This window comes from Podarcis tiliguerta (genome assembly GCF_965153285.1).
Source record: "Podarcis tiliguerta genome assembly, chromosome: 3".
NCBI lineage: Eukaryota > Metazoa > Chordata > Lepidosauria > Squamata > Lacertidae > Podarcis > Podarcis tiliguerta.
In genome coordinates, this window is record NC_139536.1 from 36,332,155 (window position 1) to 36,355,981 (window position 23,827).

Genomic DNA, 23,827 nt, shown 5'->3' on the forward strand with positions numbered 1-23,827 from the left:
TTAGAAATTTGAAGGTATTCCTCATCAGGACATGGAAACAATGCAACTATACTGCATTTGTAGCTATAAAGCTTTTTGTAGCCTCCATCCACAAAGTAGCATGTGCACCTTAACACAGACTCCTTAAGCTGCTTTTTAACCACATCCCACCCACGCTTTAAAACTGTGTAGTAATTAGATATGAGTTTTTCACAGAAGAAACACATACACACTGCTGTGACTTAAGTTGTTTTCCTATTTTATCTCTCCTTGTGTGGAGTATTCAGCTGTGTTGCTTACAGTATCCCCTAGAAATACCTGACAAAAATCCCTAGGCATCTTGGGTTAAGGACAGCCTCCTTGACACACATCCCTCCAGGAAGCTGTTTTGGGGATCTGTGTTCTAGAGGCAGACCTGGCTGAAGACAGGCCAGTCAGATCTGCACTTGTAACCCCACCCCCTTGCTTGGCCATGATAGGCCAGTTTAAAGTTCCTGGGTAAATACCAACCATCCTAGTGGCCAACAGAGGAGCCGACGTCATCCGTTGGCTGTGCTGGAAGCAGGAGACCACCCAACCCCTGACCTCTGATGGCTCAGCCAGGCCACAGCCACTGCTTCCGAGTCATGACGGTAAGCGGTCTTTTCTTTCTTAAAACTGCTAGGAAACTGAACAGAGAGTACTCAATTCTTTTGTCAAGTCATAGTCAAACTATCACAACAAGGTGCTTCTGAAAGGTTTGTTTAGTTTTCTGTTAAACTTGCAGGGGTAGTATACAGATTTGGTTGCTTTTAAAGAGAAAAATAAATGGTACAATTTAAAGAGCAATTAGGTATGCTGACTGCTCTGCAATCTCCTGCATTCCCAGCCCAGTGCTTTAGTACAAACCTAGAAATGCAAGAAGGAATATATTACAGAGTTAAGATGCATAGTTTGCACAGCAAAATACTGTCTGTCCCTATGTAGGCTGTAGGCTGACCACATCAGTTGTGAAGACAGATATGTGCATCGATGTCCAGTAGCAACAGGACATTTAAGTAATGCCACCTTGTCCCTTCCCAAAATCACCCAATTAGTATATGTTAACTATCCTGAACCAGATTGTAAATAACATTCCCATGTATTTGGTTTAAAGACAGTTTAGTATATTTCATGGAGACGTAGCAGCCATGCAATTTTCCTAAGACAGTCAAATGCTATTTCTGAAAGTGCTTATGCGTTTATATGTATATAAGGCAACCCTATTGCCACAGCATTGCCACATTCTTAGAAATGCAAATTTTCAGTTTTCAGAGGATTTGGGTAGTGAGAAATTCCTTACTGGCCTTTTACATTACACAGATGCTAATGACTTTTCAAGGCTCTCATTAATCTAGAGGGAAATCTTGACCTTATTAATTTCACTGGGCGACATGCAATTAATTGTGATGGGTCCAAAATTTCACACCCATTATAATTGGCAATTAACATGATTATAAATGCTAAAGCAAAATAGTTTCAAAATCGGTACCTATAACTGATTCACCAGTGTGTCCTGGTGCAAAGCTTTTAGGAAGAATCTTCAAAAATAATTCTATAATAACTGGAGCCCAATAGCAAAAGTTACATTATACATGTGAACATTACTGTTTGACTTGCACCAATTATTTCTGTTTGATGTGAACCCTGCAGTGTTCTGAATATTTGCTGCATGTGAAGTAGTACAAAATGCAGACAGACACTGACCAGGGTTGCACAATGCAGTAAGCCAAACCACCCTGAGATCTTATGATGAAGGGTAGTATATAAATTTAATAAATAATGAAATAATAACTACTTGCTGACTGCTGAGGAGCAGATCACAGCTGCTTTGCTCCTCCCTAGGCTTATTAAAACAGCAGCTAAGCCAAGGTTTGACTTAATATGTCATCTGAACCTGGGGTCATGTGTAAGGTCTAACTTCTATAACCACGACCTGTAACCATAGGAAATACCTTTGCTACAACTTACGGTTAGTATGGAGAGAACTTAGCAATAGGTCATGGAGCAGAAGGCACACTAAACCAAACCTTGGCTTAGCTCAGTATGTCACAGCAGTAAAAAGAACCAAAGAGAAAAAAAAGTTAGAGAAATATGCTCCCTGGGGAGCCCACGGAGTCCCACTGTCTTGCTAAGCCACAACTTGGCTTACTGTGTTGTGCAGACCAACTCAGTACAAGAGTTTCAAGGGGAGCACATTAGAAGCAAGCACGGTGTAAGCTGTGAAATGTGTTGCAAACATTACAGCTTCTAAGTAACCATTTTGTGTGTCTGAGAAAATAGAGTCTATGGATGTGATCCTGAGTGATATGATCTTATTCAAATCTGGAATTTGCCTAGCTATTTCTGTTCCAACAGTTTGCATTGCTGAAGAAACCATGTACTTTTTCAACTGAACAGTGGCTCATCTTTGGTAGGAGAACAGAAACAGCAAGTGCATTTCTGTCTGGGTTCGTCACAGGCACAGCTCAATTCTTTGGATCACAGCTTATATCTGCAGAAAATAATCTTAAATGACATTATCAAAGGGCATCTTGCAAATCTGTTGAGTAAGAATTGTGTGGTATCCTAGGGGAGGATTTAGCTTTTTTAAAACTTTAATTTTAAAACATCCCAGTAGGAAAAGAGGCTTTAAAAATTATTAACAGAATGAATGCAAGCTGACAGCTGCAATGTGTTGGATCTCTGGTGGGACCGTGGAAATTCTTGCCATGTTTCCACACGATGACTACAAATTTCATCACATGGCAGTTCACTTATACGTCACTCAGAATTAATTACTTCTCGTATTTTATTTCTCTAACATATGTGAGCAATGGCTAAGGGTAACTCATGAAGAAATGGTATGCTTTTGAAAGGTTCCATGCTGACATTAATCATTATTATCCCACTGTGTATCCAGCAATAGCCACATTTCCATTCTATATCAGTTTTTAAGTGTGTTATTTATAGCTATCAGATCACTGAGTTGTGTCCATTACTGGAGAGGTTTGGGGGCAACAGTTCAGATTACATCAGATGAAATACTACAGCTGGTGACTAAAAACCATGAAAGTGGGGGAAAGAAGGGAGGGCTCTTCCAGCTTGGTTAAGAGGTAAAGGAGCAAAGAGCCAGAGGCAATGCTTAGCAGGTAGTGACGCTATTAAAAAACCCCACTTTTGACCTCTCCCTTGAGTTGCCACCAATACTTATTATAATTATCTAGTATTTAAATTACCATGTTGGTAAATGGATTTTGCAAGATCCCATTCAATGCCATTGGGGAGGATGTGCTTTGAAAACCCTTTGATTTTTTTTAAGCTAGCATCTTAAAACCTTATAATTAATTGGTTACACAAGGATTGGTTTGATATACCAAACAAGCTTGAAAACCTGCTTTCGAGTCAGTGCTCTGTGCTAGCCCTATCACTAGGCAGAGTGCAGTGATTGTTTCAGGCAGCTGACCTGAAGTGTCACGAAAAGGGTAGGAAATAGTTATTTAGCTTGTTACTGTTGTTGTTGCCTGCCAGGAGCCTTACAGAATTTTCTGCCTCAATACCTTGTCTAGTCTTCTGTATCATGCACCCGGAATTAGAGCAGGGCAGTGCTGGTTCATCAACTTATGCTCTGCACCAGGCAGCAGAATGTTTGGGGTTGGTCCTGCTCTATGCCAGTAGGATGAAAATAGATGTGTAATGATGAAAAGCTAGGCATACAAAGTAGCTATTCTGGAGTCTCAAAGGGAGAAAGTATGTTTAAATGCTACTAGCACAACTCTGAAATTCAAAACAGAATAGAACCATACCTCGGATGTAAAACACCTTACGAGACAAATGTTTTGGCTTCCAAACACCACAAACCCAGAAGTGATTGTTCCGATTTGCGTACATTCTTTGGAACCCGAACGTCCGCCGTGGCTTCCAATTGGCTGCAGTAGCTTCCTGCAGCCAATCGGAAGCTGCGCCTTGGTTCTCAGACGTTTTGGAAGTCGAATGGACTTCCGGAACGGATTCCGTTCGACTTCCGAGGTACAACTGTACTGGTGAAATGCCATGAAATCGACAGAAAGGAGGAAACGGAATGAGCACCTGTCAAGGGCAAGAGTAGTTCTGCTCTCAGAAATGCATTGCAAACACACCCATCACACTTTACTGGACCAGTCATGCTACCACTTTGAGGGGCCTGCAGCAGTGTCCCTTTTTATAGGGGAAACATTGAAGTGTGCTCAAGAAATCATTCAGCCTTTTTCCTGTGGCCAAGTGTCTTGTGAGGAGTGCAACCCCTGCCCTGGATTTAATTTTTTTCAGTCATGCTAGTGCAAATATACGGACTCTATGCCTTTCTAGATTCCAATTCTCATCATCCTTTTTCACTGGCCTTCCTGGCTGGGGCTGGTGGGAGATGAGTCCAGCAACATCTAAAGGCTAACAGATCCCCTGCCCCCATTCTAACAAGTCAGAGAGACAGAACCCAACAACTGGATCTGGCATTTTATTTAGTTGTAGTAACAGGGGCAGTGCTAGCAAATCCAGAATTTAGACCAATTATTTTCCTTGTATTGACAAAATGAAGTGTGTATGGTGGCAGGACTGTTGGTAAAGATGAACTATATTGATTTCAATGTGGCTAGGACCTAATATATCCTGAAAAGAATTCTTCTAGTTAACAGGTTCCTCTTTTCATCCTGTGTGGCATGGTGACATTTATAGTTTAGAAAGCACACACAGGCTGTTTAACAAGTCACAAAGCTTAGTTATGCATTCTTGTCCATCTTACCATTAATTTATGGATCTGAATAATCTACACTGTGTTATAAAAAGGACAGCAATGAAAGTGTGTCTAGAGCCCTGGAGAATTGTATTAGCATAATGTTCCCGAACTCCCAGAACGCTCTCTTATCAGTCTGTCCCCACACCTAACTGCTTCTCATTTTCTCTTTCCACACTTATTGCTCACATTCTTGTCCTCCTTCGCTCCACCTGCTCTACCTTCAGCGTTTGATCATATTTCCTATTTGCTTTTCTGAAAGATGATAACATTATGGAAATTTGGCTCTCCAGCTGTCTGTCCTACACTTGGGTAGTGTATCTGTCCTGTGCCTCCTAATTAAAAGGAAAACTTTTACCAGACATACTCAAAGCTAAATATGATTAGTACTGAATCTTTGCTCACTCTGCCATCAATTGAGCCCCTGTCAACCTTCAGGTTGCATCCTGCCCTGCCCTGTGCTTTTGATTTCTCATCCACAAACCAGTCAATTATACATAATTAGCTGAAGATCTATGCAGTATCAGACTTGGGGGGGGGGGGGGCATTATAAAGAACTGCATCCAGCATCATTTCTTCCACTACAGTATTTCAATGGGCTTCTCTGAAAGCTGCCTTGGAGTAAAGCAATTTGGGGAATGGGAATTGCGCTGAGCATTTGTTAGTTAGTTTGCAAGATTTCTCATCCACGCGCCATCATAAGGACAAAGGGCAGCTTACAACCATAAAATGCAGTTACAGAAACAAATAAAACCATTGCAGTTATAAAAACAAGTAAAACAGCTTCAAATGGAACCCAACAGTATATATTCAGCAAAAGAAGTGGGTCCCACAAAAGAGAAATGCCTTAACTGCCAAGGACCAGGGTAAAGAGATGCATTTCACCACAGGACAAAAGCTGTACAATTAATATGCTAGGTGCGCCTCTGGGGAGAGTGTCACAAATTAGGGGCCACTGGATCAGGCCAACAATGGCCTATCTAGTCCAGTATCCTGTTCCCACTGTGGCCAACCAGATGCCTGTGGAAAACCTGCAAGGAGGATTTAGGCACAAGAGCACTATCCCCTCCTGGGGTTTCCAGCATCTGATACTCAGCTTTGCTGCCTCTGACCACAGAGGCAGAGCATCGTAGCCACTGGTGGCCTTATCCTTCATGATTTTTTGTAATCCTATTTTAAGGCCAGCCAGGTTAGTGGTCATCACTGCCTCATGTGGGGGCGAGTTCCATAGTTTATCTGTGTGCTGCGTGTGTGACTTTCTTTTATCTGTCCTGAATCTTCCAACATTTAGCTTCACTGGATGTCCACGAGTTGTAGTGTTATGAAAGAGGGAGAAAAACCTTTATCTACCTTCTCTATGCCATGCATAATTATATAAGCATCTATCATGTCGCCTCTTGTCATTTTTCTGATCTATGAAGTCCCATATCCTCGTTGCATACTTGGAAGTTTGGGGTTGTTTCCCTGTTGACACTCCTGAACACAAACCTGCCCCTCAGCTGAAGTGCGTGCATTTTGTACATACCATATGTAATGAGTGTGGTACTTTGGCTATGAAGCTGTGGCCCCTCCAAACATTGTTGAATTCTAACTCCCAAAAATCCAGCCTCAAGGCCATGGTCAAAGATAATGGACATTTCAGTCCAACAGCATTGAAGGGCCTTAGGTTTCTCCCTGTCCTTAAAATTGCCCAGCTTTTAAGAAACTCCATTCCCTCAATCATTTCAGTTCTGTTTCTTTTCCCACTGTGCTTTCTCCAGCTCTACAATATTATCTCCTTCCCTACTTTGCCCTGCCATCATTCCTTAACGTGTTCAGACATGTCTGATGTACACTCTGATCAAAGTCCTTGTTGGTCAGTTCCAGTGGGCCATACAGAGTTCTCCACTTACCTCTATCAGTGGTTCTCATTCCTGACCTCCAGCAGATACTTTCTGCCTTTCCCTGCTCACCTCAGACTACTTACCAAGTCATGACTTTTTGCATTGACTCCGCTTCCTGCTTCCCCCTTGTATAATAAATTGGTTCACTTTACCTACTCTAAACTACCTCAGATCACCATTGTGAACACAGATGGACTGAAACTCAAATACCTGGATGATGAGAGAACCTTTTTTGCTCTTCAGACACCACTTGAGCTCTCTGTAATACCATTAGTTTAAGTAATTAACTGTGCAGATAAACTTGATGCGACTGTAGGCTCATCCTGTCATTATCTACCATTATAGTGGTGCCTTTTTCAGCTGGCACTTTGCAATCCAAGAAGCATAGCCCCTTGTGTCCCGCCTCCCCAGATTCCTCTCTATTTTAAAGCAAAATCACTGTACTGGTGCCATCTTTAACTGAAAACCATTTACAAATTGCCGCATTAGTCCTCAATGCCTGGCTATTTAAAAGAGCTGTGCATCTGTACTTAACTGTGCCTATTGTGTAAGAACACTTCTCCCTACAGCATGCTGTGATTACATTGCTGACCTATTTTGTACTGTAGCATTATCTGCATCACCAGCCATTTTGACTGGCTAGATTGATTGGTTCTGTATTGTGGGTCTTTCTGTTCTTTTCCCCTTCTCTTGTCTGGCCTTAGAGAATGTTCATGTAAGTCAGTGGACCTCTCTATTTTGAAACGTGCTGCTTTGAACATTCTTCACCAGCAGAGATAGCTTTACTAAGCAACTAGTTACCCTGCAATTCTTATGAACTTTTAGGAAGTGGGAAAGTTCCACAGATGACACCCTCAAAATTGTCCCTTTGTAATGTCTGCTGGTGTTCAGATGAAGAATATGCAGGGCTGCTGTGCTGGTATGAGACAATCTAAGCATGCTACCAAAATCTGTAACAGTTTCTCATAAAAACAAGTAAAAAAGGATGAATAACAAAATTTGGAAATGGGAATGATCATTCTCAGGTTTTTTGGGAGGAGGGGAGCAGAAAGACCACTGAAGTCCCGAATCACTGCCAGAACGAACAATGTTATGAGCAAATGTGGAAAATATATTATATTCTTTGCATTTATTTCATATGAGGTTTCTTTGCATTGTAATATGTAATGCAAGGTAAAAAATATATATCACATGTTGGAAATTAGGTGTGCACCTTGTATAGATGATGTGGCTGTGGTTTTAGGAATAAACTTGATATTTTGTGCTTAACTCCTGATCTTTCTCTCTGCCTGTCTTTTTAACAACCAGCGCACACAAATGGTGCCATATGCTACCATTTGGTAGGGCAGAAGTCCAGATCAAAGTCAAGGCCTTTGTTCTAATACAGAATTTTAAGTGGTGGAATATATCTGTGCTTTCATTGCCCCTTTTACTCCCTGCAGGCTTTGCAGAATGGTAAATATATGGCGGGAAAAAGGGGGGAAATTCTAAATGCATCAGTCAGTACAGGCCTATCATTAGACAAACGGAGGCAGATCAGCTCCACCTTTGCCACTTGCTATACCTCTGGCTACCCATCCTGCAAAACTCTTATGCGCCTTTCGTCCTCCCCCTCCATGCTGTGTTGCTCTGAGGAAAGAAGACTCCTTCCTCAGAGTGAAGCATTCTGGGCAAGGTAGCCAGGAACAATACCGTTTTGACTACTACTACTTTGCTTCTGTGGCTAGAAGTTCTGGTTTGAAATTAGTTGTGATAATTTCCAACTAACAGCTAAAGAGTTTATGGGTAAGCAGGGAGGCAAGGCAGCATGGAAGGGAGAGGACTCAGGGGCAGCAGAGCCACCCACCTTGAACAGGGCACTGCTTTGCTCTGACCCTGGCCTCCACAACCGAGGAAAGTGCGTTTGGCTAACTGAAAAGCAGGAATGTGTTTAGAAATGCTGCCGGGTAATGACATTGCTGTTTTAATTATGGAATGCTGTCTTGATCTGAATCTAGCATAGCTAGTCAGCCCACTCCAGACACTATAGTGTTATTATATGAGAGGGCAGCAGAAAATAATGTGCTAGTTTTGCCCCCTTGTTGCCATTCTCACTGCCCTCCAATTCACGGACAGCAGACTTGCGAAATTCACTCGTGGTGGAATCTGTGGGGTGAATTCATTGTTGTGCTAATGTTCCATCAGCACAAGCATTTTACTGTTGGTTCTCTTGATCCCACAAAAGCAGTGGGGGGAGGGGACTCCCATTGCACAAGCAGAAGTCCTAGTGCAGGGTTTCCACTGGTGAGATTCATTAGGTGAATCCTGCCCTGCACATTTAGATGAAATGAGAGCTGATAGATTGGCTAATTGGGGGAATACAGTCTTGACGAGGAAGTATGACCAAGCAGTCTTGTGATGAGACATCAGCTTTATATTCCAACACAAAGCACTCTTTTATTGCTTGTTTGTAATTCCAAAGGGCAAAACTATTTATTTTAAGCAGGTGGCTGCTTGAATCTTAGAACACTATCACATCCTGTCATTTGAATGCTGCTTAGAAAGGTTGAAGGGGCAGAGCTACTCGAAAGCACAATTTTACCTTCCAGTTTGGAACAAAATTTAACTCAAATGGTGATGTTAAAGGGAGCTACACATACTTAATGTAGTTTACTCCACCTTCTGGGAGACTGCAAAAAGCTAGCATCTTCTCTGGCAAGACAACGAGGCTGCCCATCAATACAATACAAGGCACAGAAATCTTACAAACAGGGAGATCTGCTTGTGCTCACAGTGGCCCACAGGCAGTAATAGCAGAGAGGAAATGGGTCTGGCATATTTATGTATTTAATTATTAAAAATAATTAAATACACAATTTAATAAATTTTAGAACTTTAAAACAGAACTGCCACATAATAAAACAGCAGATAAAATTGCACAAGATCAGCAACAGCAGCAAACCAAATCTAGTCCACATAGTCAAATCACCATAAAAGGTGCTGAAAACTCATCAAAGTTGGTGTCAGCCTATACAAAGGGTTAACCCTCACCCACCCACCCCTCCCTGTGCTCTAAATCTTCCTTGCCCTCTGATGGCCATTTTTAACCAAAGGAAAAAGGGGGTAGATTCAAGGATCTAGTTTGTCCCTAAGCCATTTTATTTTTATTTTATTTTATTGGTCTGGAATGTGCAGCACTAACTACAGCACTTTATTGTCCTGAAGGTGTTTTCCTTCTTGAGAACTAGTGATTGATTGATTTATGAGCCTGCAAAAAGGAAAGAAAGAAAGAAAAGACTGCCACCGTTATCAGGCCAGAGTGTAGAATATGGTTCTTCCTGGCCTTTAAAGATAAGAAATATAAAAAGAGTTCAGATGGATTAGGTCATTGGTGAATCTAGTCTAGCATCCCATAGTGCAGAGTGGGCAGCCACGGGTCTACATGTGAAGGCAAAACCCCTCCCTGCCCCCTGCATGTTCTGGTCCAGAACAGGTTGGACTGGCAGCTTACAATCTAGCTAAACAATTCCCTTCTGTTCTGGATGGTTTCTGGGTGTGAAGGGGTTATTAAAAGTATAATATTGGAATGATATGAGTATCAAAATATTGCTCTCAAGGATGTCTAGCACACCATGCTGTCTGGAGAACTGTTTATTACATAGGGGCTATTCCAGCCTGTTCAGTTCAGTTCTGGCTTTTCAACCAGGGTCGTTAAGTTAATAAGCTCCTCCTCTTCACATACGTACCATTCAAACACCTGACAATATTTATCAATAACTAATAAACATATTCTTAATACAGCTTTCCTGTTAATTCAACCAAAGCAACATCTAACCATTCCCCAAACAAGTAACTTCCATTGCCTTAAAAGGAGCCTCTAATTGATAGCTTGATCCCTGCAGACTTAAAGGCTAATGGGACTCTGCCAGCCTTGCTAAATTTCCTGGGGCAAATTTTCTCTCTCCTTGGGCCAGGCTGGACTGCTGGCATCTTCTGAAAGCAGCCTGCCCATCCTGGAATGCTACCTACTGAGCATGCTCCAACAGATGCCTCCTCTGGCAGGGGGAAGAGGAAGCGTCATTGCCACAGCTTCTACTGGGAAATACTGACATGCTGGATTTCTGTTCAATATTGCTACTAACAAATACGATGACAGCAGCCTGGGTGACACAAACACAGTGGAGATTGGTGCATGTGTTGCTATTAATATATAGATATAAAGAACAGAGTGGAAGACTGCCCAGGGCAAGGTTGAAGCTCTCAACTGGCAGCTTTATAAGTCCATTCGGTTTAATGAGGCATTAAATTATCATTGCATCATTGGGACAAATTAACATAATTGATGTCAGCATCGGAGTCTGAAGAATGACTTGTATCAAGCCGTTTAATAATCCAAACATATTAGATGTCTGTCTTAAGTAATGGCTGGGCTGGGCTGGGGGTGCACCAGGCTGCCCCTCTTGCAAAAAATGCCTTTGCTTTTGGTGCTGCGCTGCTGGAAGGGTGCCCAAAATCCACCCCATTGCAAATCATGTGGCAGCTGACGGCTGGGAAGCCAAGATGCATTGCCAATTAGGGAAAGGGCCCCCAGCCCCTTCCCTCAAGGAGACGGTGCAAGATGTGTCCTTGCAGGTGCCTTCTCCCAGGTTTCAATGTCTTGTGGGACAGGCCTTCCATCACTCCTCTTAAAGCGACAGTTCCACAGCCTAATACATCTTACTAATGGCAGCTGTATCCTGACAGGCATCTATTAATGCAAAAGAAACAGTTAGGCCAGGCAATTCTTCAGAAAGTGCTCTAGCTCAGTTTTGGGTTGAGGCGGCATTCGTGGCCTCAGGATGAGCCTGATGTGATGGTCATGTTACTTTAAAGTGCAACTGCTCCAGGTTTTTGTAGGCTTCTGGTAAAAGGAAATATTGTACGTGAGGAGCCCCCCCCCTTTTCTCCCCACACAAACTACATTCCAAGGAAGAGAGAAATAACGCTGCTGCAGAGCATATAAGAGCAGAGAAGCATCAGATTTTTCAGAACTGTCACAAGCAGGATTCTGTTGGCTTGTTCTCATAGCACTGAGGCCCTTCTACCAGCTCCATGTAACAAATGGGCTTCCCAAGTATTTAGGACTTTTATAATATGGGTTATGTTTCATAGCCTTGAAAATGAAGACACTCTCTGGTATTCTGAACATAGGGCTCAAAGCATTGACCTTTCCCATTCTCATCACTGCTGTGATGGGGGTGATGATTTGAACCTCTCATGCTGTCCCCAGAATACATCATACTGGGATTCAGCTATGAAAGTCAACACTGTGCCAACAATGGCAAGCCCCAAATAAACCCATCCCACAGCTTACATGCTGTAGAACAGGGACTCCCAGCTCCCATCATCCCCAGCTAGCATGGCCAATGATAAGAGATTATGGGAGCTGTAGTCCAACAACAACTGGAGAGCATCATGTTGGTTGTCCCCAATGCAGAATGTCCTCTCTAACCCACACTGTTATCTGAACCACTCTTAATGACCCAACTGGCACGTAATGTGTGCAAATAGTATTGAACTTGGAACGTCACTGTTCACTATACAGTTTTCACCTTCCTGTGTGCTGAATGAAGAAGAGGATGAGTTTGGATTTGATATCCCACTTTATCACTACCCTAAGGAGTCTCAAAACGGCTAACTTTCTCCTTTCCCTTCCTCCCCCACAACAAACACTGTGAGGTGAGTGGGGCTGAGACACTTCAAAGAAGTGTGACTGGCCCAAGGTCAGCCAAGAGCTGCATGTGGAGGAGCGGAGACGTGAACCGGCCACCTTGTGCTGAAGCAACAGTGTGAATAGCCCTGTCACTTGGTGGATACTGTACTCTTCTCTTGAAGACTTGTGACCTGTCATTCTAGGTAATTTTATTCCTAACAAGTCAGGGTGTCCAATCTTAGCAAATGACTCCAATTGCCCATCCTTGCTGATGAGAGTTTTAGTCTGAGGCCATTAAGAAAAGCCCTGCAGTCTCGTCTGGTTTCCTTAAGGAAGAGACATCCCTTTGCTCACTTTCCTCTCCCCCTTCCCTGCCTTGTCCCTCAAACTCCTTGCATTCTTTTCCACAGACATATTACCCAAGTGCAACACAGATGATGAGGAGACCCTTTGTGTGATGGATTTTTGTTTTTATCATAAAAGCTCTAAAAACAGAGCATTTTGGCTCACTTAATCATTTTGACAGATGACAATACTAAGTACCATTCCCAGACAGATGACACTCGACGGCTGACAATACTAATCCTACAGCAGCTTCTCAGGGGAGATACTTATTGTAAAAATTGACATCTATTGCACCCGGATGCTCATAACCCATTTAGCAACGCTGTGTTGTGCAGCATCACTCTTGACTCAAGGTTTCTGCTGCTGCTGAGTTTGGGCTTTGGCAAAACTGGCAGATCCTTTGTGTCAGCCGCCTCTCTGAAAAGCAGCTGAAATTGTGATGTATAGGGAAAGCACAGATGTTTGCTTAATGGTTATTTCCCTGGGGACTTCTGTTAAAGTTACTGGCAGCAGAGAAGTGTGTGTGTGTGTGTGTGTGTGTGTGTGTGTGTGTGTGACTGAGTGAGTGAGAGAGAGAGAGAGAGAGAGAGAGAGGTGACAGTTAGCCATACATTTATTTTGTGCAAGAACATTGCAGAAGAAGCAGGGGCAGATACAGACTAACCCAAATGGCCCTGAAATGGATCATGCCTCGATTTTGGCTCACTGGAAGGAACTGCAAAGCTTTGACTGACTGTGTTGGACTACAGGTTAATCAGATCTCTGGCGTGATTCGTGCCTGATGGGAAAATATAGTGGAATGTATTTTTTAATGTACATTAAGCAACTCAGTTTGACGAAGGGTCCAAAGCGTCTTGGAACTAGTGTCAAGCACTAGTTGGTGTAAAAAGTTGAAGGTCCAATCCTGATGATATGCATAAATATGCATTACAGTGATTATTGCAGTAGGTCCAGAGCAGCAAACAAAGTGTCCTCCAGGCGACATTGGACTCATCAGCCTAGCCAGTGTTCAGAGATGAGGGAAGCTGTAATCCACCAACATCTGGAGGGCCTCACATTGGCTACACCTGCAGTAACAGTGCTAGCCTATGTATATAGGGTTCTGCTGAAAGACAGTCTTAAAAATCTGATATAGGATTTCAACATCTCTTCAAGCTCCTGTAGAAACTGCCCACAACTGCCCCCTTCCATTTCTGAGGACTCTTTTTCACATGCATGTCTACTGTCTAATAACATCAGGGGTTGACTTACATGAGTGAATTGGCCACGAGAGATATTGCTGCGTTGTCACAAACACAGCGGACACTTCCCTGTAAGGTTCATCCGTTTCAAACAATGGAACTTGGTCATAGCCAACTGGCTACTTCTGTTGACTTTCACAGGACATTACTCACAACTAATGCAAACTGGATTAAAGACTCTAGCACTGGAACTTGTGAACAGAAAACCTTTTCCGCTTGTGCTGTGAAACGGTGAGGTACAATCAGAAGCTGCTTATGACTGGAACTGGGGACACAAGTGACCCCTTACAGCAGCCTCTGCTCACCTGGTGCCCTTTAGACATTGCTGGAGTACACCTCCTACCAGCCCCAGCCAACAACATCTGCAGGGCACCATGTTGGCAAAAGCTGCCTTGCAGAATGTTGGGGAAACCAGAACCCTAAACAGACATACTCCTGTTGGCAGAGTGTGAGGATAGGCAAAATATTCTGTTGTCTTGTATAATTAATGAAGGCCATGATGTGACAGATTCTCTGTTGAATGAATGTCACTGCCAAAAAATAGTATTCTGAAATCTGGAACACTTTTTCAGGAACCACAGCTGAGCCAGGGGCAGCTAAAGCACCATGTGTGGCTCTTTCATCATCTTCCATAGGTTGCTTTTCTGTGCAGGAGATATGTGATGAGTGCCTCCTCCTTCCACTTCTGTGTAAACTGATCTCTCCCCCCCCCCCCCACGCACACACACACACACACACACACACACACCACACCCTCCCTGCCCCCCACATCCAGCATTATTGTTGTGCTTCTTACACAGGTCACAGAATAAACATTCTCTCAGCTTGCCTGATGCTTGCCATATGTTGACTCCTTCCAAAATATATTTTCTCTCTCTTGATTTCTTTGATATATTCAGCATCACTATCCCCATATGGTATTTTGTAGCTGCTGCTTTTGTGTATTCCGGTGGGGTTTGTCTTTTGCCTTTCAAAGGTTTGTCGTGGAGACAATCCTTCGCAGAACAGTGTTGTGAGCCTGGTTCGTCTAATTATACTCGCTCATTAGAGATGCATCAGAGGTTTTGTGTTAAATTGCTGAGGGTTTTAAAAGCTGAATATCTGAGCAGCAAAAGCTGCATAAACACCAGAGAGAGAACAGAAGGCTTCTTGTATTGAAAGATGATGCACCCTGAGCCGATTTCTTTACTCCTTCATTAATTGCAGATACCTCTGTCCAGCCTTTCTCAGCGCCAGCTTAGAAGTGTTTATCAGGAGAGACTAGGACTGGCTCCTCCATTATGTTGGAGAGATGTTGAAGGCTAGAACTGTGTATGCAATGTGACCAGCCCTTTGACCTCTAAGCAAGGTTGCTGAGGGCAGTGTGCTATGGACGGTGTTGAAGGAAGATTCAAGTGCTAGCCCTGTCAGCTTCTATAGCAAAATGTATTGTCTGGCCCCTATAAAGCAGCTGGAAAAAACAAAGCTCAGGCTATTTGGCAAACTCCAGTAACAAGACAATCGGGAGCAATTCCCACGTGCTATAAAAATGCATACCCATGTGGTTGTGTGTATCTCCTTAGAACTTTGGTACAGTGGTACCTCGGGTTACAGATGCTTCAGGTTACATACGCTTCAGGTTACAGACTCCGCTAACCCAGAAATATTACCTTGGGTTAAGAACTTTGCTTCAGGATGAGAACAGAAATCGTGCTCCGGCGGCACGGCGGCAGCAGGAGGCCCCATTAGCTAAAGTGGTGCTTCAGGTTAAGAACAGTTTCAGGTTAAGAACTGACCTCCAGAACGAATTAAGTACTTAATCCGAGGTACCACTGTACAAGCGAACTCTGAGTTTCCAATATGGCGACCTGCAAAGACTAACAGAGCAGGTTTCAGCACTTGGCATCCTTGGAGAGCTGCCAGGGCCCTGGCTTTTTAAAGCAGGGGCCACTGCTAATACCTGTCCTGGGTCCTCCTGATCTAGCCTTTCTTCCTACACTACGCCATGAAATTCAGTCCCATAAGATGCAGCAATGAGCACCAACTTGGATGTCTTTAAAAGAAGACTGTACAAATTCATGGAGGATCAGGCTGTCAATGGGAACTCACCACCTGGGCCTCTGAATACCGGTTGCTGGGAATTACAGGTGTTGCGATCGGGTCCTGCTTGCAGGCTTCCGGTGGGCATCTGGTGGGTACAGTGAGAACAGGATGCTGGTCTAGATATGCCTTTGGTCTGATCCAACAGGGCTCTTCTCATGTGCTTACAATGCCCCTGTCCTAGTGTCATCCTGCATCATCATGGGAAGTTAAAAAGCGTAAATGGGCACAGCCACCCAGTGCTGTTATGGCAGCCAGATAAACCTGACAGAGAACCACCTATCCGGGGCTGATGCCAAATGCCCATGAAAATAGTCCCATGTTTTATAGGAGTGCAATATTTTCAGAACTAGAGGCAACTCTTTGAAAACAGGGTGCTATTGCTGTTATCAATTGGTGGAATGCTGTTTAATTCAGCTTCCATAAGTGCAAAGAGGGTGCAAAAAGAGAAATGATGTTAGCAAATTCCTCGTTTCTCCTGCATTCCCCTGCACCAGCTGCCACACGACTTTAAAGGGTCCATTTAGAGGTGATTTGGGCTGGAGTGGACTCGGGAGATTTCAGAGGGAAATAGGATTAGCAAAAATTGCCACCTCTTCCACTAACAGTTTCTGATGGACCAAAGAATTTTCCATCAGTGGAAAGGCACAACTGGATACAGTTTGGGGGTGCTATTTACTATGACTGTAGCTGCTTTGAAGTACATCAGGGAATGGCAACTTTTTCAGCTACATTCCCTTCCGGATAACCTTCTGAGGGCCACATGCACTGATGGGTATGGCTACAGGTGAAAGTGAATGGTGCAACAATGGACATTTTGCCTTTGTACAGTTGGCTGGTTTCTGTACATATTCACACACCTCTCTATCTCCCCGCCCCCAGACAAGCAATGAGCTTGGGGGTGCAAAGGCACATCTTCTAGTGGGCAACCATGTGGGTGCCACATGCCATTGGTGAGTAGGGCAATTAATGCCTTGTCCTTGTCTTTGTCCAGTAGGCTACTGTCCAGCCACATAGACCTCCATGTACATTGCTCCATTGAGGCAAGGAAGAGGCATAATTACAGTTCCGGGAGTCATTCAAGCCAGGCAAAAGGAAAGGAGGCGGCGGCTGTGGAGCGGGACCAGTGAGGGGTGTGGCCTGGGGAGAGTTCCAAAGGGTCAGATTTGGCCCCCAGGCCTAAGGTTCCCTACCCCTGGTGCCTGGAGGGTCAGATTTGGCCCCCAGGCCTAAGGTTCCCTACCCCTGGTGTGCATGGCACTTTAGAGGGCCATGTTAAATAATGAAATTGAAGTTCCTACCTCAAGAAGCTTACAATATAGATTTAGAGAGGGAGGGGAGGATGGGAGAGTGAAGACTCACGAGGGATGACCGTGTGGTTTACTCACAGAAGGTCAAATACAAAGTACTGATGGCTTATTGCAAATCTGTTCTTTTTGGCACCTGTTTCCCAGAGGACAACATGGCTTTTTTCTCTGCTAGGTCCTTTGGAGTGGAGTCAGTCAGGGAGCAAATCAGGCAGGCGCCCTGCTGAGAGAGCCTGACCTTCTGCCATTAATTCTGATAGAGCTGAGAGCGATTGTGTCCACAAACCTGGTTAAAGCTGATGCAGCAGAAGAGAATAACAGTCAATAAAGCTTGCAGCTCATGCTGGCCAACAGCTCTAAGACAAAGGTGCCCAAGGAAATATTCATCATCTAAAGAACTTCAGGATCTGAGTGGCATGCTGAGTTATTGCAACAGCTTGTCCTTGCTAGAGACTTTGTTATAGCTAGTTTAAGATGCGGTGGAAAATGCTTGCTGGCTCACCCTTGTGGCTGAACGGCATATTGCAGGATGCAGCTTGCTTCTAAGCCCAAGCTAATAGGCAACATCCAAGAAGCATCCCTCAGTTCTGTTTGTGCAACTGCTTGAGAGAGTTGCATCACGTGGCATCGCTTTGGTGGGCTCATTGATGCTATCAAGAAGAAGGTTACTGTGACACATTCAGCCCATAAGGAAGATCATTATCATCAGTAGCGTGACATTTAATAACGCGGTCGATAAAGTATTAGCAATATTGTGTTTTTCATACCTTTTACAATTGATTTTGGGACATTTTTTTTTTATGGCATGCAATCAGCCTGAAGATCTTTACGAAAATCGAAAATGATTGCAAGGGAAGAATGTCTTGTGTAATGGATTAATAACAATACAGTAGTATATTTAAGCCAGTTCTGTTCCTCTTTAGCGGGCTGCGCTTGTTGCTTAACTGTCTCTTGTGTCCATGCTAGTGGTGTCCCTGAATGCATCCCTTTACTTTCCTCCTCCTGTATAAATGTAATGGTGCCATTCAGCAATGTGGGAGAAAGAAAAGTGCCACACTTGGGAGTCCACCCCACCATGTCACAACCAACTATGAGATAACAGGAGGAGAATGTCCTTCCTTCCCCTTCTGAAGACAACTACAGGGTTGTGGGAATGGGGCATCCCTGTCCTACACATTACACATGACAGGCATGTGGCCATTGAGTCACATCCTTGTTTCCACACAAAGCAGGCCCAAACCGATGTTTTACTGTGCATGCACCAAGTTGTTGAGTGCTTGGGGGCGGGTGGGTAGTGTTTGTGTCATTAATTGTCCTTTTTATGTGTGCAAGAACGACTTTTATATGCAAAAGGAAATGTGTTCGTTCCTCGCTAGGACAGAACGATCGGTTTTGAAAACAGGAATTCCCCTTGACTCAAATAAAAAATGGATTGCCAGTTAGAAGCAGCACTGGAGAATGGTATATGCAAATAAATATTTTTTCACAAGAGTTTGAAATTGGCTCATAATTATTTGAAAAAGTGCAGACATTACATTGTGGGCATGGCAGTGGGGAAAGACAGCACACCACCTACGTCTACTCTATGATGCACACCACCCCAATCTCCAAGCAGTGTGAAATTTCAGCTGTTTCAGGGTTCGGTTTCCTCAAAATGAGGCACAGGGGAGACTGTGGTGTCTTTATGATAATATGGGTTCTTTACACATGTATGCAACCCGAGTCGATGATGGAGGGGCTCACAGTATCAACACCTCAAAAGGGTCTTGCTTCTCCCATAGCCACAGGTTTGGATCCTAGCAGAAATTAGGTCTGGCTCTGACCGCCTGCTTTTCTAGCTTGCTGCCTTGTTTCCAGCTTCTATCTTACACACACCTCAACCCTCAACTCTCGCCTTTGTCTTTCTAACTATCAGTGAGTTGAGGGAGGTGGACTCACCCATTTGCTGTCAGGCACAGAACCATTTCCTTTGTTACCTTAATAAGGTAAAAGGTAATAAGGACTCTTGGACAGTTAGGTCCAGTCAAAGGCGACTATGGGATTGCGGTGCTCATCTCTCTTTCAGGCCAAGGGATCCGGCATTTGTCCGCACACCGATTTCTGGGCCGTGTGGCCAGTATGACTAAACCGCTTCTGGCGCAATGGAACACTGTGACAGAAACCAGAGCACATGGAAATGCCGTTTACCTTCCCACCACAGTGGTACCTATTTATCTACTCGTGCCGGTATACTCTCAAACTGCTAGGTTGGCAGAATCTGGGACAGAGCAACGAGAGCTTACCCCATCATGCAGATTCGAACCACCGACCTTCTGATCAGCAAGCCCAATTGGCTCAGTGGTTTAGACCAAAGCGACACCTGCTCTCCCTGGCTCATACTTAGACAGCCATTACACCACCAGGAAGCTAGCCTGGCTATTTCAGGAATCGAATCCATGCTGGATCCAGGAATTAGAAGGGGGCTTATGCATACAGCCTATTCCACCCCCCACCAAAAAAAACTCATAACGTGTTCCCTATTTTTCCTGAGTAGTTCATGCTCAATGATGCCTTGTTCCTTGATGGGCACTAACTGCTGTTCCACTCCCACAGCTGTCCAAGTCAAAAAAGTGACCCCCAGATTTAGGGATAGCTCTGCTAGTCCTGCTGCCAGCCTCCTGAGGTCTAGTTCAAACCATCTAACTGCTACACCAGTCACTTATACAGGATGCAGGTCCTGCTCTTGGGGCAAATGTCATTTTTTCTAACTTAGGCATTTCTGTCCATTTTAAAAATGTATGACGATTTCAACATGCACCAACACAGCAGCGACCATCTTAAGAATGAATAATATAATATCCTTAGTTGAAATTCTGAGCTGAAGACCTTTTTCAGGGACGAGGGAACTCATCTCAAAAAACGCATGCACTGCAAACTCCATAAATTTCTATTTGGAGCCTAATATTTTTGAACTACAGCAGCTTCACCAATATTTTACATCATCTTGTTTGCCTGAGCAGGAAAAGTGAGGATCTATGTTCAGTCACCCCAGATTTGACCAACAAAAGATTATCATTGTGTCCTTCCCATTCAGTCAATTTAATTCAGCTGACAGAAGACAAAGAGGATAGATTAGGACCTGTCTTTTACATGAAATCATATCTGGCAAACTGATGTGCCTGGATTTAGATCCACCAATAGACACTGCAATGCCTAATAACCAACAGATGCACTGTGGGAGACTGTCTCGAAGAATCAGCGCACCAAAGAGAAGAAACCAGCATAAAGGGAAGGTTTTAAAACAGCTTTCTCTGGCAGGAACAAACAAGTTTAGCTGCTCTGCTCCCTGGTTCTCAATTACCAAGGAGTGAAAATAATGAGCTGTTACTCTGAAATTTATTGAAACAGCTACTTGAAGCAGGGGTTAGGTATGTGATATGACAGTTTTCCCTCTGTCCATGACTGACCTTTTGTTCAAAAGATATCCAAAGCTATGTTACTGAACATTTTATCAAATGCAGTAGAAAAAGAATTACATGCCCATTTTCAACACTCCCTATATATCCACTGTAAGGAATGTTTTTCCAAGAGTATCGTCGTTGTTTTTTAATTGTCCCCAGAGTCCCGTAGAATTAGAAGCACAGAGTAGCAAAACGATATTTCTCATTGACCAACTATCCTTTCAAAAAGCTGGCATATTGTGGCAGTAAAGAGCAAAAGGGGTGCAACAGAAAGACCCTGGTTCAATCTCACCTTATCCATGAACTCCTTGAGTAGTCGACTTTGTGTAATCCATAATAACAATGTATTTGATTTCTGGGAACAAGAAAACTTGTCTTATTTTACTCCAGTGGTGGCTGATGGCCACTGGAGCCGATAGTGTGAAGGCAGAAAGACTAACAGAATATGGAGCCAACTGATTCTGTCCCCATACTCCTGTCGAGTCCCTCAAGGGCAGAACTATGGCTAAGGAGGAGGAAGTGGACACTCAATGCCACCACCACTCCAGACCAGATGTAAGTAAAAAAGGAAGCAGGTGGGGGCTGGCTGAAGGCAGAATGAGACTGGCGGGACAGGGGTCCCATTCGCAGCAATGAACTAGTATCGACTGGAAGTACTTCACTAGTGGAGACTGAAGAGGTACCTCAAAAAGCCAAGGGAGAGTCAGGTAATTTGTATGACAGATGCATGGAGAATCAGGTCCCCCACCCCCACTATTTACATGGGTATTTACTACTATACAGCCATAGCAGTGTACCAGACCCCCTCCCTTTCCCACTGCCTCCACCAGAACAACAAAGCCAAGCACAAGGGGGAAGTGCTGGTTTTCACTTTTAAATATAAATCTAAACAGTTTGGGACCATATTATATGGAGGGCTACTAATGCCTGTATGGGCCTCTCAATGCATTAATATCTGCTTCAGGTGCCCTGTGTGCAAGTCCTCCTGTAAGGTTGGGAGGCACAGAAGACAGGGGCTTTACTGCTGTGGCCCCCATATTGCAGAAATCCTCTATCAAAGATATGCCAATTTTAAAAACACATTTATTTGGCCTGCTTGTTCTTAATTGTAAGACAATTATTTCAGAAAGCTATTCTAGAATGGATGGTATTTCTATTTTGCTGGAACTTATTTTGCTCTTTTATTTTCATTATTTTAACTGGTCTTCTCTGCAGTTATCCCGTTTATAGAATGCTCTCCCCAGGGAGGCTCACACGGCACCAATTTTGTCACTGCATTAACACCAGGCAAAATTCATTGTTGTTTTCCTGGGGATCTGAGGAGCACCAATGATGTGATTGTACTCTTAAATCTGTTTTATTAAGGTTTCCATTATTTTATTGTTGTATTTTTTATTTTGGCTGTAAATTGCTTTGGGCTTTTCTTAGTGGGAAGCAATGTACAAATCAATAAACCCAGGCCTATGTCAAAACACTGCTTTATAAATTTGTTGTTTTTTTGGTGATTTTTAATGAGAGAGAAGCCACCCTGGATGAGTTGTACCCAAAAGAACAGCTTATAAATAATTTTATAAATGGAAGGAAGGAAGTTGGAGGAAAAACAGGGAAGGAGTGTGATGGCTGTCTATGGGAAGTGGGGTTGAGGGAGCCAGTTGTGCCCCCCATGAAAATACTGAATTTTACAGATCCATAAAAGGTTTGGAATTGAATGTGAAAGAACTGAGTGATTTTCTCAATAAATAAGAAAAGTTACACAATTCCCTGGCATGTGGTTTTTTTTTGTTGTTTTTTTTTTTGCAGTGTACATGTGCCAAAATAGGTACTTGCATCTGCCTCAGAGATTATGAGGTACAAATATTATACTAACAGGTAAAGCAGCCGTAACTTTGCACACGGTTTCTCATCTACTGGAGATCAATACAGGCGAAACTCGGAAAATTAGAATATCGTGGAAAAGTGTTGGTGTTGGTCCACTGTGCTTCATTAAGTCCAGGGTCAATGCAGCTGTCTACCAGGAGATTTTGGAGCACTTCATGCTTCCTTCCGCAGACGAGCTTTATGGGGATGCTGACTTCATTTTCCAGCAGGACTTTGGCACCTGCCCACACTGCCAAAAGTACCAAAACCTGGTTCAACGCCCATGGGATTACTATGCTTGATTGGCCAGCAAACTCGCCTGACCTGAACCCCATAGAGAATCTATGGGGTATTGCCAAGAGAAAGATGAGAGACATGAGACTGAGCAATGCAGAAGAGCTGAAGGCTGCTATTGAAGCTTCCTGGTCTTCCATAACACCTCAGCAGTGCCACAGGCTGATAGCATCCATGCCATGCCGCATTGAGGCAGTGACTGATGCGAAAGGGGCCCAAACCAAGTACTGAGTACATATGCATGCTTCTACTTCTCAGAGGTCCGATATTGCTCTATTTGCAATCCTTGTTTTGCCGATTTCATTTAATATTCTAATTTTCTGAGATTGTTAATTTGGGGTTTTCATCAGCTGTACGCCATGATCATCACAATTATAACAAATAAAGGCTTGACATATCTCGCTTTGCATGTCATGAGTCTATTTCATATATTCGTTTCACCTTTTAAGTTGAATTACTGAAATAAATGAACTTTTCCAAGATATTCTAATTTTCCGAGTTTCACCTGTATGCTTGAAGACCACTGCAGAGGCCTTTCTCGTATTCAACCTCCCCTGGTTTCCCAAACGGTGGCCAAAATGCTCTGGACTCATTGAAACAAACATCTCTGCTAGTCCAAACCACAAATGGCACCACTGTAAATCAGAGAGTTTGGCAGCAAAGTTGCAGAGCGCTGTATGTACCGTAAATCCTGGAGTTCCTCACAAAAGTTACACCATAACCTCTGCTATATTACACACTAAATCAGACGTGTCTCCAAAGAAGTTGCAACATCAGCCACTTGCCTGTAGTCTTGATATTTATGGGGAGTATCCGCAGGCAGCAGATATGATCAACGTGCTGCTGCTTCCGTGAAAGACAAGATAGCACGGAAGGCGCCGGCAGCGTCTAACTTTCCCTAGCACAATTTGGGCAGCCACTTGCGGCTGCTGCTGCTTGACTCCAGGTCAAAGTGGCTTGAGAAGA

General features: G+C 43.6%; 1 protein-coding gene across 8 annotated transcripts in view; it reads right to left on the reverse strand.

Moving 5' to 3' along the window:
* Positions 1-23,827, reverse strand: part of LOC310674821 (uncharacterized protein) — a gene marked incomplete at both ends in the record, with an annotated part of 73,609 nt that overhangs the window by 21,817 nt on the left and 27,965 nt on the right. For 2 of the 8 annotated variants that reach the window (XM_083434585.1, XM_083434584.1), the window contains one exon: positions 17,773-17,920. The exons of the other annotated variants lie outside the window; for them this stretch is intronic. In XM_083434585.1, the coding sequence (XP_083290711.1) occupies positions 17,773-17,920 (148 nt within the window). The remainder of the gene's footprint in view (positions 1-17,772; positions 17,921-23,827) is intronic. 8 annotated transcript variants of the gene reach the window in all.